This window comes from Poecilia reticulata, chromosome 3, assembly GCF_904066995.2.
Source record: "Poecilia reticulata chromosome 3, P_reticulata-male-v2, whole genome shotgun sequence".
Lineage (NCBI taxonomy): Eukaryota > Metazoa > Chordata > Actinopteri > Cyprinodontiformes > Poeciliidae > Poecilia > Poecilia reticulata.
This window is the reverse complement of record NC_088832.1, coordinates 14391107-14406721: the sequence shown is the minus strand read 5'-3', so window position 1 is coordinate 14406721 and position 15615 is coordinate 14391107. Positions and strand designations below refer to the sequence as shown.

Sequence of the window (15615 nt, the reverse complement as noted above, 5' to 3'; positions counted from 1 at the left end):
TGTTAAATGCCCTCATTGAGATGAGCTGCCTAGGATGGATTTCTGCTCGACTTCATTTTCATGTTTTGGTTCATCCACCCATGTGGATACAGATCTGCAGCTTTATGCTTCATTATGGGGAAGCCATGTTGTTTTTTGTAAAACTCTGTGCCATGTTTTAAGTTTTCCCTATGTTGTCACATGCCGATGCGGTCTTCTGTCCTTGATAATAATTGGCTGTGGTTGTTTAATCTTCTTCACCTATTTTATCATTACGAACAAAACCCCAACTTTTTTGACTTACCATTACCAACAAGCATGAGTGGGTGGTGATAAGTTAGGATTAAAGTAGGGCAACAGAAACATGGTAAATACCTTGATTTCATAAACTCTATAAATTAATTTAATTGTTTAGACAATTTTTTTTTGTCTTTATCTTGAGTTGATTTGTCAGTTCCTAGTAAAACTAGTAGTTGAGCCATTGTTGCCTTGCAACACGCATTTGGGTGAAACTGCGCCCCCTTTCGACTGTTCACTATAACTACAGCGCTCTGATCCGCACAGCAACACAAACGCCATCTTTAGCCAACTAAGTGCTGTACTGAGGCAGAGTTGTGGATCGAAACTAGGTCAGACGCCTGGAAAACTCGAAGACTTTTGGAGATCTCCCGTCGGAAGCCTCCTCGGTTGGTGTTCAGTAAGGCCCGGCCACACCGCACTGTCGTATGGTCCAATGTGTTTGATCGCTCGGCCAGCCCGTACGCAGTTTTATTTTGTCGGTCCAGGTTGAAAGTGGTCCTCCGTAAATAAACAACCAACGGTGGAGCTGAAAGCCAGGTAAGATAAACAGACGAAGCTAAACTTAGAAATTAAATTTGTTTCAGTCGACTGGTTTTAGTCGCTAGTTACAACTTGCTAATAATTGTCAGCTTAACTCCCAGCGTGGTTAAATGTGGCTAAGCTAACTATTGATCTCTGTTTTTGTGCAGTTTTTAACGTCAGTTTCTTGACATTTTTGCACATTTGCGCTAACTTAAAGCTGTTTTAGCCATTGCTTTGATGTTAACAAGTTTACAACATGTTAATTTGACATCGGTGTTGATTGTTGAAATAGAGGGAGGCGTGACCTATGAGTACAAATGTTTTCATTGTGAACGAGAAAGACTGGGTCCGCACCATTCACAGCCCGGTGTACTAGGCGGCGCCACGAGTGGTGCGATAATCAAGGTTAAAGATAGCCCATCAGTGTCCAGTGATTTAATTTACGGCCGAATGCAATAATTTTTTCTAAAGCATTTGCAGGCCACTAACCGAATATGAACTGATGTGTTAATTATTGGATTGCAAATAAAATGATTGCATTCTTTCAGAGCACGTTAAACTCCCTCTTCTCCTTTCCCAGGATGAAACGTGGTCTCCAAGAGAATGAGCAGGAGGAAGGAGGAAGCCCCAGTGGGGGGTATCAGAAGAGTATCAAATGGTCATCTAAGCAGGATGGAGAGAAAGAACTGGAAGAGCAAGGAGCCAGCTGGGAGTGTTTGCCGCAGGAGATCCTGCTTCACATTTTCCAGTACCTCCCACTGCTGGACAGAGCTTATGCTTCTCTGGTACCCTAAAAGCACTGATTACATGTCAACTATACTCTTTAGCATTATCGCAAAAGTATTCACTCCCGTAAACTTTGTCATGTTTTAGCGAGTTGTATTTGGCGAGAGAAAAGAGACTTGAGAACCATGCTTCATTTTCCTTTCGCTTCATAATGATCCACGACTGTACTTTGGTCTTTCACATGAGATTCTAGGAAAATTAATTGGACAGCAAAACACAGAGGGGTATAAATGCTTCTGCAAAGCACTTTGCATTCAAGTGGTGGTGCCGAGTCAAACAGAACAGTTTTATCAGTGAATTAAAGCCAGCATTCGGTTTCAGACTGACACCACCTCCACTCCTAGCTGATTTCTAAAAGTTAGGAGACTAATTGCCACTAATTAATCATTAGCAACTTGCTTGTAAGCCTGGATTTGATTAGTTTTTAAGATGGAGACATGTGATCCCACCTTTATTTACTGGCTATGTAGTAGAGCAGAGCAAGTTGTGATGGTTAAGCGTGTTTCATCATTTATGGCTTGGCAAACATTTATTACCTTACCTTAAGGTGACTTAAGGTCACAGTATCAATTTAGCCACTCTTGTAGCTGGTGTTGGCTACACACACATCCATTCTTCCAACAAATTTGACAGTCTTTTGGTGTAAAGGTCACAAAGGTTGATGTTTCTTTCGCCCAGAGTCTCATTCTGTCATATTACTACATTTTTTTTTTTTTTTAAATTACTCCATTTCTTACATGAAGTCTGTTGGGTAATTTCTGTAGGTGTGCCGGGGCTGGAATCACACCTTCCACATGCCAGAGCTGTGGCGCTGCTTTGAGTTTGAGCTGAACCAGCCGGCCAGCTCCTACCTGAAGGCCACACACCCGGAGCTCATCAAGCAGATCATCAAAAAGCACTCCAACCACCTCCAGTACGTCAGCTTCAAGGTGAGACAGGCGGACGGTTTGTGTTTAAAAACGGAAGTGGATTCACCTCCTCCATTTCTAAAAAGAGGGTTTGATTTTCTGCGTCGGACTCGCAGGTGGACAGCAGCAGAGAGTCTGCAGAGGCGGCGTGCGACATCCTCTCTCAGCTGGTGAATTGTTCTTTGAAAACCCTGGGACTCATATCCACAGCCAGGCCCAGCTTCATGGAGATGCCCAAGGTAACCCTGAAGGGCAGCGATAGCTCAGCCGCCCAGACTTAAGATTTTTGATGAATGGATGAGAAGAGGCCGTCCTGATTGATGCCGTGTGCCCAAGGGAAGGTCTAAGACCTGGAAACTCTCAAGCTGACGGATTACAATGTCACTTTTTGTGTTTATTTTCCGTAACAGTTGATCTTTGAGAGGAGGTCACAGCTTGGATTTTTTATTTTTATTTTAGGCTTTACTAAGTTTTTATACTGGCCTGATTTTAAAAGGAAGCCTTAAAAGTTCAACAACTTTGATAAGCTTTGCAGGTCGAGTATTTTCACGAACAGTGTTGTATTCCGTTTTTAATGGATTCGGTTTGTTGGCTGACTGTGGCAAGTGTTCAGTCAATTAATTAATTAATAAATCAAACAAGATATGTGGAGCAAGATCCCTTCCTGGCCACGCCCCTCTCAGCACACGGCCAGCCCATGTGCTGGCCGTGTGCTCATTGGCCCCACACTTAAACCATCAGTTATTTTTTTTGATATTTTTATTCTTTTATATACCTAATTTAAGTTTGTGTTTAAAAACCTTGTAGACTTTGACCATTTATTACAATGCAGGACATGTAGTCTTAGGGCTGTGCCTCTGATGATGAACTAAGGAGCCACATTCATTTACCAAAGGAGAAAAGTAGAAGAAAAGCAATAAAATTTTGAAAAACAAAGTTTTAAGAGTAACAGTTGAGAGTAATATTAACTAAAAATAAAAACAGAATAATAAAACATACGTGGATAAACTAAACAAGACAAATATTATATATAAAAGCAAGATTGACTATATACAAGTTTATTTTGTTTTTAAAAGCAAAAGCAGATTTCTATTATTCATTGTTGAAATTATTGTTATTTTTTTGTCTGTCATGTTGAAGCTTTAAGTCTCGTGAGTTATAAGTAGCACCTGAAAGAATGACGCGAGCCTTAGCCTTTCTTTGGAAATAATGTGAAAATGCTCCAATTAATTGACATTAGCTCACACTCGTGATCGGATCCAATTGGTAAGGCAGGCCACGTTCTAAAGACATGGGATCTATACTTTGATTCGTAAAAGTTGATACTTTTGTAATTCCTTGCGCCTCTCTTACTGGGACATTAATTCAGCTGTGACGTTTCCAGTCAAAATCTACAAGGCCTCTCTTAACTACACACACTGTAGACTTTACTCAACAAATAGATATATAACAATTACTTTTTTTTCTCCTTTTAATTTGAAAAAAACCCCCACACATGTATGTTTAAATTATCTTTTTTCAGCCATTAAATCGAAAAGATTTTTATTTGTATTTTTGTGCAGAAAATTCTACTAAAACGGCTTCCTGCTAGTTTTGCAATCGCGTAATTTCATTTTGGACCACTGTTACCATTGTGTTGGAACCAGATTGGTACAGTCATAATGGTGTTATGTCACCCTGGTTATTGCATTTTATGCCATTAAATGTGTCTCTTTCTCTTTACAGTCTCACTTCATCTCTGCTCTGACGGTTGTTTTCGTCAACTCCAAGTCTCTCTCCTCCCTGAAAATCGATGACACCCCTGTGGACGATCCGTCCCTCAAAGTCCTGGTGGCCAACAACAGCGACACACTCAAGCTGCTGAAAATGAGCAGCTGCCCTCATGTTTCACCTGCAGGTACGAACACAACACATGATTTACGGCACCACTGTTAATTCTTAATAACCGACTCATTATTCTTGAGAAGCTAATTTCTCACCAAGATAAATTCAGTTTAGTTCATCTAGGTTGCACTGATTCACAATAAAAGTCGACTCGGGGTGTTCTTCATATTAAACAGATGGCATGTAGATGAAATCCATGCAGTCCAGATGAATCTAATTGTATTAAATTTCATTCAGTTTGGCTGCAAATGCAAACACTAACTTCTGCCATCTCTTTCATTTAGTTTACTTTATTATTATTATTTTTATTATTTTAATTTCACATCCATGAGAAATTATTCTTTAAAAAAAATGGGTAAAAAAATCTTTCTATTACCTAAAGTGCCTAATGTAGACGACTCACAAAAATAGCAAATTGCTGATTATAAACATGCTTCCGTATCCTAATGTGGAGAAAAAACATAACTTAATATTAAAAATATATATTGATATAGTTTCTTGCAAAAGTTATATTGTGCCTTTAGATTTTTCGCATTTTTTTTTTTTATGTGATGACCAAAAATCTTAATATGTGGGGATTTTAGAAGATGGATGAATACGAAATATAAAACTGATAAATAGTTTGTTACAAATTAAAGTCTGAAAGTTCTGGAGCTCATTAACATTCATCCTCCATAATTCAATACTTTGTGGAACAACCTTTTGCAAGAGTCTAGTACATAAAATCCAAGCAACGTACATTGGAGGTTGTAGTTTTAATGTGATACAATGTGATAAAACCTCAGGTTGTATAAAGTTTTTTTCTTTTTGTGCCATAGATCCTGACTCACTGTGTTCTCCTTTTTGTAGGCATCATGTGCGTGGCCGATCAGTGCCACGGCCTGAGAGAGCTGGCTCTGAACTACCACTTGCTGAGCGACGAGCTCCTCATCGCGCTCTCCTCGGAGAAGCACGTTCACCTCGAGCACCTTCGCATCGACGTGGTCAGCGAGAACCCGGGCCAGCAGTTCCACACCATCAAGAAGAGCAGCTGGGACGCCATGGTGCGCCACTCCCCCAAATTCAACCTGGTAATGTACTTCTACCTCTACGAGGAGGAGTTCGACCCTTTCTTCCGCGACGAAATCCCCGTCACGCACCTGTACTTCGGCCGCTCCGTCAGCAAAGACGTGCTGGGCCGCGTCGGGCTCACCTGCCCGCGTCTGGTGGAGCTGGTGGTGTGCGCCAACGGGCTGCGGCCTCTCGACGAGGAGCTCATCCGCATCGCCCAGCGCTGCACGCAGCTGTCCGCCATCGGCCTGGGAGAGTGCGAAGTGTCCTGCAGCGCCTTCGTGGAGTTCGTGAAGATGTGCGGAGAGAGACTGAAGCAGCTGTCCATCATGGAGGAAGTGCTGGTTCCGGATCACCGTTACGAGCTGGACGACATCCACTGGGAGGTGTCGAAGCATTTGGGTCGGGTCTGGTTCCCTGACATGATGCCTACGTGGTAGAGAGCTGGAGAATGGAAAGGTTTGGTGAGGGGCTAATTTGGTTTTTTTGTGCGCAGATTCTTATTTTTACAGGTACAACAGAAGAAGAAATTACGTCTTTTTAAATCTTATTTTGTTTTTAATTTGATCTAGCTGATGCATTTATATAATTCAATCACTTATATCATTTAGCATTTTCTTCCTCTGAGCCCTTCAGACCTGTTGTTGTTATTTACACATCAGTTAGTAGCGTGAACTGATGGGTGTAACTGGAATTTGAGGAATTATGTTCAAGACAGAAGTTGCCCCACATCTGTGTTGGCGACATGCAGGCAGATATCTTTTTTTGTATATATGGTAATTTTTTTTATATATATATTTTTTGCCTTTGTAAGGGCATAACTACAATCCTTTTAATAAAAGGAAGTAACTTCACAGAGATGAATTTTACAAAGACAATTGTTGTCATCACACTAAATGCACAATGTGTGTGAAATCGGTTTGTGTAATCATCTTCGTCGTGGATTAAAGATAAAATAAATTTGACGGGGTGATCAGCATGATAAGCTAAGAGGGTTTTTGGTTAATCGCTCTGCAAACGTTTGTGGATTTTTTTTTTTTTTTAATTTACGTTATTGTCGGGGTGTAATTGCTAACTGGTCTTTGCAAAGAGGCTTTGTGTGGCCCAGACTGGGTGGTGGTCATGAGACAGCAGTCTGGTATGCAGCAGCAGAGGTGGATTCTGTCTTGAAATTATGGTTTTGTTTCTTCTAACCTCTCCAGCTTTCCCTCGTAAAGCCACTATTCCCTGTGGATTGATTCACTACCACTTGTTATTTTTGTGTTCCAAAGATAGCCTATCTCCTTTTGAAACATTAACTGGCTGGCCATGATGAGCTTGTAAATATCTCCGAGTTGCACCATGTTTTTTTTTTTTTTTCTCTCTCTCTTTTATGCATTGTATGACAAATTATCCTGTTGAAACTGTAAAGAAAAAAGTGTTAATATTTGAAAACGTATACATGAAAGAAACCCTAATTACAGACATTAATATGCAGTAAACTTGTACATACAACGTATAACTTTAATGCACTTTTTCTCTAATGAAGGTCTCCAAGCTTGGCAAAGTAAGCCCATGCAGCCGCAGAGGTCATTTCTTTCTGTTGTCACAAACTCTCTTTGTAGATTACTTGAATGTCTGTTGTTTTTTTTAAGACTTATTTTAATTTTTTTTTTACATTCTAAGTCTAATGAATATAACTGATTATTTATTATACGAGTAGAAAATCCCTTTGGCAAGAGAAACTTGCCTAACAACACAATGAAATTATGTGCTACTATTAATACAAATGTCTATCTGAGAAGGATTTTCTAATTTAGTTTTTGTAGCTTGTATTGTAATATCGAATGCATTTAATACTGGTAAAGGAAACAGAAAAAGGAGACTGCATCACGAATCACTGATAAGATGTATGGATGTTGTTAAATTCCAGAGATAAACATATTTAACTAGTTAAATTTGTAAAAACTTCAAATTTAGTAGCGTGATGCTCTGTTAATAGACCCATCCCTGTCTTTATGCGTGTTCTTTCCTTTTATGATTCATCCCGTTTGTTCGAAAACCGAATGAAAATACGTTCAGAACATATTTCTTTTTCTTTGTAAATACACGCCATCTGCTGGTTAGTGTGGTTAACTGCATTTCTTTTCACCTGTGCATGAAGATGATTATTGTAATCTAAGCATGGGATGGAGAGCTGATCTTTCTTCTGAAACAGTTCAGCTGCTGTTAAGTTATATTTTCTCTTACTAAAGCTGTATAATACTGAGATTTATTTGAAAGTAACTTGTATTTTTTTCCCAAAGTTATACAATATTTTAGTTTATAGTCATTAAAAATGCTTGTTTAAAAAATATATATTGTCTGGAATTATTTTACATATATTTCTATGGCTGTTGAATTTGTATTTCTTTGCATTTACATTGAATATCCTACATATTTATTTTGTGCATTTACAGTTTACTTCATATTTAGTGGGCAAATGCACAATCTTCATATTAAACTGAACAGAAACAATTGTAATTCGTTTTCTATCTGTCCTTTTAATTTCGTTTGTATTGAACAGTTATGAATATTTATTAAGGGTATGTTGAATACATGGTAGAAGTTTGACACATTAACTACTGAGAGGAAATATTCATACATCTAATGTTTGATTAGCCTTCCATTAGAAAGTGACCCTCTCTATATGCTTTCAGACTATCAGGGCACTGGAGTAGCAACATGCTATACACCTGTTATCTTCTAGTAGTACTGATGCATTGCACAAGGTGAATCAAATAACGAATACATCATTTTCAACATCTCCTTAATAAAGAAAGGGTTAAATGTGGACATACTTGGGTGTTTAATACTCCCAAAAACACCTCCAAAATGGCTCTGGAAATAATAAAGAAGGCTAATATTCATGTTTTCCAATAACCCTGACATCAGTGACTGTTTGCTGAAAATGTATCAACTAACCTAGTTTTTACACTATCTTATACTTTTGGAAAAGAAAAATGAACACCCGATTTCTTCATAAATCAGGGATTTAATGCTATAATTCTAGTGAAAATGCAAACACACAAATTCTAAGGCCAGAAACACAGATTTGTGCTATAACAGTCACTGTCTGAATTGGGTGACCTATTGGATTTTTTCTTCTTTTCTGGATTAATGATTAGCCTCCCATTTTCCCCATTAAAACTTTTGTTTTTAATTTCTTACTCAACATGAAATGTGAAGATTGTGGTTACTCTGAAGCCAGGAAACGTGCAACTTTCTAAGACTAACAGACATTTTTAACAGATTATGATGGTTGTTTACCTGCTGGAAAATTGTATGTTTAGAATGAGTTATCCACAATATTTGTTTCTATATATGCTATTTGATCTTTAAAAAGCAGACCCATCTTTTTATGCTCGCGACCTACATTGGGTAAGCGACCCCCTGGTTGGTTTCAGACTCTCTGACACTCCCCGCTGCTGCCTACTCAGTCTCCTTGCGTTTGCGTCGGACGGGGACATTCAAGTCGACTAAACTTTGTAATTCTGAAAATAATCAAGCACAGCGTTTTGTAAGCCGTTTCCCCCTCAGACTGTGTTTAAGGAGGTGATGCTGGGGGTAGCTGGGATGACGGGCAGGTACGGACAGTTAAATCTTTAACCTGAACTCTGCTAGCGTTGCTAAAGCTAATGTCAGGTTAGCTTGCCAACGTAACTAATCTCAGAATAAAGTAGTTTAGTAAACTGGCTCTGCTACCAAGTAACTAGTTTGGAGTCTTTCATCTACCTATTTTTGTTATTTCGGTTCCTTCAGAATTTGATTTTACAAGTGAAAAAAGATAGGGATGTATCCAACCCCTATCTTTTGCGAAGTTGCAATATTAGCATGGTAGTTGCTTGGCTGTTGAGGGTCTATCTAGCCCTACTAGCCAGTTTTAGCGTTTAACGTGAAGGTATGTGTTACACATACCAAAATGTCTTGTGTGTAAAGGTTTTTGGTGATGTTAGTGTTGTTTTACGACAAAAACAAACCAACATGACCCTATAAGAATCGCCCCCAAAACTCAACAAAAAAGTCAGCTAAATGTAATTACTATTTTTGCCACCCACTGTCATCAGGCTTTTTGAGTATTGAGTAAATTAGTTTTGTCCTATTGTTTTAATTAAGCACAACCGCAGGCTTTTTGCGAATAAACAGCCTGTTTAAGGTAATGCCATAGTATCTTAGCTGAGCATAAATCCTGACTTTAACTAGGCCCATCTGAAACCCATTCATAGTTAGGACTGGTATGCATGGCAGCTCCTGTCCTCAAGGACTGGTGTAATGCTGTTTTTTGATGTCGCCAACACAGCTAACCCACATTGTCCACCTACCTCCTCACTCAGCATGTCAGAAATCTGCAGAGGCTCGCTAATGAACCGTGATTTGATTCAGGTGTGTTGAACCAGGGAAATGACTAAAGCATGTGGGATACCACAACTTCAAGTCTGACTTTCTCTTTCTTTCTGACAGATCTTAAACACTGACATTAAATAAAGCAATCGAGGCTTCTGATGTTGTTTGAGGTTATTTTTTGGTATGGAAGCACTTGAATGAAAATTCAGGAGGATGGCCACACCTAATTTCAGTAGGGTCATCCTACTCCTCTAAACATGGAGGACATTTGTGACTTGACAGGAAGAGTGGTTATTCTTACGCACAGACGCATCTTGGCTTGGCTAAAGCTCTTCTCTCATTAAATAAAATCACAATCTGAAAGACTTATTTTTATTTTCTCAGGTTATCTGTATGTATTAATAAGTTGCCTTGTTTTGATACATTTGTGTGGAACAAAAACAGAAGAAACCTGTAAGGGGGAGAAGGATTTATTTTTTTGCATAGTCGTATGAAGGCTTAACCAGCCATCAGTGCTTCTCTAACCCTACCAAATTAGGTGATGTCTTTGCAGTGACTAAGGGTGAGTTGATTATTATTATGTTCTTCTCAACACAGTTGACATATACTTCAGATATGAGCTATGTGAGAAATGATAAACACCGGACTAAGCCTGAACACCGGGGGGAGAAATGCACACGTGTTTTATTTTCTCCCCCTGTAACACAGCTTTGCGAATGCCCTGGTCAGCGCAGTGTGTGAGCGGTGTAAAAGTGGCTTCGCTCCAACTGAGAAAATCGTCAACAGTAATGGAGAGCTTTACCACGAGCAGTGCTTTGTCTGCGCCCAGTGTTTCCAGCAGTTTCCAGAAGGACTCTTCTATGAGGTAACGCACGTCACCTGATGGTGCTCTTTTGAATGTCACAAATCAACGCAATACTGAGCCATACCTAGTGCACAGGAAGTTGTTGACTCTCCTTAACAAATATTTTGAATGTTTCCCTTTTACAGTTTGAAGGCAGGAAATACTGTGAGCATGACTTCCAGATGCTCTTCGCACCCTGCTGCCACCAGTGTGGTGAGTGTTGGCCGGCCTCAAATTTTAGTATTGACCACGTTTTGTGTGGATTCAGAAAACTACATTTTTTGTAGCTTTTTGACAAGTGGCAACTGGATCTATTTGTAATCTATTCATATCAAAATTCTAGACGATATTCCAAATTTAGTTGATAATACAGTTAAACTATTTTTTTCATCAACGTAACAGCCTAAGTGTTGCAGTGTTTCTTTGTCTCATTTTAATTGTGCGTTTTCATCTCATGCCTGGTGAGTCGAGTTGATCTGTCGTATGTTGTTTTTTTTTTTTTTCCTTCTTCTTCCAGGGGAGTTCATCATCGGTCGTGTCATTAAGGCCATGAACAACAGTTGGCACCCTGACTGCTTCTGCTGCGATATTTGTCAGGCAGTACTTGCAGATGTGGGGTTTGTCAAAAATGCTGGCAGGTTAGTAATCCCGGCGTTTCACAGTCTAACAAATAACAGCATGACAGCCTTTTGAACAGGTGGCGCCACTTGCCAAGCTTGTGACTCTCTTTGCATTTTAGTAAATAATGGAATTTTAAGCAGCTGTGATGGAGTGTGTCACAAAATCCGTAGGAATGTTTTTGGCACCCTGTGATTGCTTTTTTTGTTTTTTTTTGTTTCCCTCAGGCACTTGTGTCGTCCATGCCATAATCGGGAGAAGGCTCGGGGTCTAGGCAAGTATATCTGCCAGAAGTGCCATGCTATTATTGAAGAGCAGCCGCTGATCTTTAAGAACGATCCATATCACCCTGACCACTTCAACTGTAACAACTGCGGGTCGGTGCCAACACCTTCATCTTATTCTCATATTTCCACACATTTTACTGGTAGGATAAATTTAAAAAGCCAACAGTCTTATTAAATTTTATTCCTTTTATTCCTATTTTTTTTTTCCTAGAAAAGAGCTGACTGCTGATGCAAGAGAACTGAAAGGGGAGCTCTTCTGTTTGCCCTGCCATGATAAGATGGGTGTGCCAATCTGTGGTGCCTGCAGGAGGCCCATTGAGGGACGTGTGGTCAACGCCATGGGCAAGCAGTGGCATGTGGAGGTTTGTGAATGCTTCAGTCCTTGGTTTTCTTGGTAATATTTATCGGACTTCAATGCGTTCGATACCTGAGAAATGGCTCATATTGTTTTTCGGTCTAAAAATGTGTTTTCTAATTTAAAAAACACACTGTTCACATATTTTGGCCAGAATGAAAGCAGTATAAAGATAATCATGAAACTCAAAGATGAAAGAATGTCGTTTTTTTCTCAAATGGGAAAAAGATTATAATTTTGTGTCTCATCCGATTCTGACTTCAGATATTCTTCATAAAATTTCAGGCACAAAACCTTTTTCTTCCCCTTATCTATATAGATGGACCTTATTTTGTCCAAATCATAAATACATCCTTGGTCTTATTCAGATCTGTCTGTAGTGCAGCCAGACTTGGGTAGAATATAAAAACATTCAATAAATTATGCATGTTGTCAAGATATATGAACTTGAAAATGAAGGAAAAGGTATTTGGACCCAAAACGCTCTAAGCTAGTTGGAGTGTTTCTGACGGGCCTGAGAGTTTGGAAAAGACAAACTCTCCAGAGGTCAAGCAAGGCAGATCAAATGATGGATTCATCTGACTTAAGGCTGCTGCATTTCATACTCTTTAAAAATTTGACATTACTAACAGCGTTCAGCAGGCGGTGTAAAGCTGAAGATGTTAATTGGCAGCAAGTAGTTTTGCATCGAACCTGCACTTCAGAAATGTGTATGACAGACATGAGTTGTTTTTTTTATTAGTTACACCATGAATGCTCTGTATTTTGGGATGCATGGGAACACAACAAGAAGAGACTACATACAAACTGCAGTGTTTTTTGTAGTTTCAGACATTTTACTTTTAAATGTTCCTGACTATTTAACAGCCATTTATATCATGTTTAGATGTTTAGATTGCAGCCAGCATCTCTTCAGTTTGATCAGTATTTGACTTTCATTAGAAATAAGTCTTCCCATCAGTAACAGCTGTTTCTTTACAGCACTTTGTTTGTGCCAAATGTGAGAAACCTTTCCTCGGTCACCGCCATTATGAGAGAAAAGGTTTGGCTTATTGTGAGACGCATTACAATCAGGTAAGAAGCTAAAACTTGGCTTTGAATGACACGACTAACATCACAATGCAGGTAGACAATGATGGAATTTGTTTGCTTTCTCTCCTTGTTTCTCTGCTGTCAAGCTCTTTGGGGACGTGTGTTATCACTGCAACCGTGTGATTGAAGGCGATGGTGAGCATCGGTGTGATAAAACACATAATTAGGATCTTCTATGGTTCAGTAATTAAAAAGCGTTCTGTGGTTCAGCAATGAACAAAGTGTTGCTTTCAGTGACAGCAGCTGAATCTTCTGTTTTTATTTATTTTTTTCTGCACCCCCTCAGTTGTGTCTGCTCTCAACAAAGCCTGGTGTGTCAGTTGTTTCTCCTGCTCCACCTGCAACACCAAGCTCACTCTCAAGTAAGTCTTAATATGTTCGTTGATGCAAACCATAAAATCTAGTCACCCGCAACTCTTCCACCTCATGTTTGTTGTGCCTCTGACTTTTCTTTAACACTTCTCACTATTAATAGGTGTTTTTTTCATGATTCTCCAACACTGCTTCTTTCTTATTTCCTGTTTTCCTCCTGTGTCTTCTTTTCCACGCCTCAATTGGTGTGTTTATGACAACTCAGAGATAAGTTTGTTGAAATTGACTTGAAACCAGTGTGTAAGCATTGCTTTGAGCACTTGCCTGAAGAGCTGAAACGCAGACTTGCTCGGCGTGAACGTGATGCTAAAGACCGCAGGAAAAAGCCGGCAGTGTGCCTGTAGCTTCACCACTCCATCCATGGGTTGGTGCTGTCGCTGCCTTCCTCTCTTCCTGTGGTTGTCCTTGTTAACTTCTTTGGCTCTATAGCATGTCATTATTTTTTTGTCATTTATTTTCGAGAGTGAAACCAGTGTAGTTGTTTGTGTTGGTGGCATGAATCTAAAACATGTACATGCATGTTAAATATAAGCAGAGCTCGATTGGTTGATTAAATTCAGATGCCTGGTAATTGTTTTAGTTGGTCAGACAGAAAAAAGCTTGGTGCAACGTGTTGCATTCTTAAGTTTTGTAATCTAATCAACAACATAACACCCAAAATACTCCAGTAGTTTTATTCCTGTTTTCGTCTTTGCAGGAACAAGTTTGTAGAGTTTGACATGAAGCCTGTTTGTAAAAAGTGTTATGAGAAGTTTCCGCTTGAGCTCAAGAAAAGGCTCAAGAAGCTGGCGGAGTCATTGGGACGGAAGTGAGCTGCTGTCTGATGATCATCTGGATGGGCTCCTGCTGTGGTAAAATATCCAGGGAAGATGTTATAGTAAGACAAAGCCATTTTGGAGAAACTGAATAAAGGAAAAGTTTAGCTCTAGATCAACACCAGTAAAGTTGTAAGTGAAGGTTTATCAGGTTTGCTTAAAAAAAACCATCTGTTTACAAACAAACATTGACCCAAAAGGTGAAATTCATTGAAAAATATGCATTTATACAGATTTATGCAGCTGTTTCACCTCATACCCATCTTTTTTAAAAAAAAGTTTTTATATTTTGTTTGATTGTACATTCCTAAATTCTTAATATGTTTTCCGTGGAGTGTTTCAATGTTTAAGTCTATTCTCCCTCTACTATCACCATGTCTGTTAGCTGTGTTAGTGTGCCTGCCAGAATATAGAGTTTAACATGACTCTTAATTACAAATGTGCGTTAAAAACAAGAGCTGTTTAAATGAGAATTGCTTCTATATTACAACTTGCATCTTTACTCGGTATAGCTGTGCTTGTGTTTGTCTTTGACTAATCTACTGAATACAGAATCCTTTTACCTTTATGTACTATGTAATTTTTAGTAAAATCTTCAAGTGTTGAAAATATTGAGTAAAAATAATATCCTTATTGAATATATATTCCGAATCAAATTGTGAAATTAATGGCTGTGTAAAATCTATGCACCTATCTTGGGTCTTGTTCTTATACTTCAAAATCTAATGACGTATGCTGTCTGAATGTGGTTATGTATTTGAAATGCCTGGAGTTGTTGGATATATATGGATTAATTAACATTTAAAACATTCGAAGGTGAACGGCTAATAGGAAATCAGAACTGTTTTTTAGCTAGTATTTTAACCTGTTTGATGTGAAATGATCACTAACAACCCCTCTAATTGCTTTGGTTATTTATAAACTTGAATGCGTTCTGAAATGACAGCCACACAAAATAAGTTTTTTGTGCTAATTTTACTATTGGAAGATTTTGTGTTCACATTTCAGTTGTGAGCTTGCATTTTATTAGCATGAAATTGAAAATGACAGTTTACTGCATCTTATGTACAGTGCTGAAATGCTTCATTAAAGATCAATAAAGTATTCTGAACACATAATGTTGAACTTGAGTTTACAGGAATTAATGAGCTTATTATGTATTTTTTTTCCCTCTGCAACATAACTTCAGTGCTTGGGGGTGTTAAATTTTCCAAAGTTTAAACCCGTAGCTGTAAGAAGAGTTTGTCTAATATCCTTATGCTCATATAAACATTTATCTCCCTTGACATATTTTGCTTCATCACAGTCCTATTCATTTAATCTCATGTGATTAATATTCATAAGTTTCACTTATAAACTACTATGAATTAAAGTTTGAAAAATATCAGCTATAAATGACTTGTGTGGTTTACTCTGGAAACGCATCTTTAGTGACCTGGTA

At 38.7% G+C, this 15615-nt stretch overlaps 2 protein-coding genes across 3 annotated transcripts; both read left to right on the top strand.

Moving 5' to 3' along the window:
- Positions 1-493: 493 nt before the first annotated feature.
- Positions 494-7764, top strand: LOC103461978 (F-box/LRR-repeat protein 3-like). Its single transcript, XM_008404399.3, has 6 exons — positions 494-816; positions 1382-1586; positions 2352-2516; positions 2612-2734; positions 4221-4392; positions 5229-7764. Exons 2-6 carry the CDS (start codon positions 1383-1385, stop codon positions 5867-5869), a joined length of 1305 nt encoding a protein of 434 aa, XP_008402621.1. The 5' UTR covers positions 494-816; position 1382; the 3' UTR covers positions 5870-7764.
- Positions 7765-8845: 1081 nt separating this feature from the next.
- Positions 8846-15292, top strand: lims1 (LIM and senescent cell antigen-like domains 1). Of its 2 annotated transcripts, XM_081605123.1 has the most exons (11): positions 8846-9034; positions 10500-10656; positions 10782-10848; positions 11153-11273; positions 11481-11630; positions 11752-11902; positions 12877-12969; positions 13074-13122; positions 13274-13349; positions 13565-13723; positions 14057-14163. In XM_081605123.1, exons 1-10 carry the CDS (start codon positions 9006-9008, stop codon positions 13701-13703), a joined length of 1032 nt encoding a protein of 343 aa, XP_081461249.1. In that variant the 5' UTR covers positions 8846-9005; the 3' UTR covers positions 13704-13723; positions 14057-14163. The 2 variants fall into 2 exon arrangements, with proteins under 2 accessions (XP_081461249.1, XP_081461250.1); XM_081605124.1 differs by lacking the exon at positions 13565-13723 and having other exon boundaries at positions 8847-9034; positions 14057-15292.
- Positions 15293-15615: the final 323 nt, after the last annotated feature.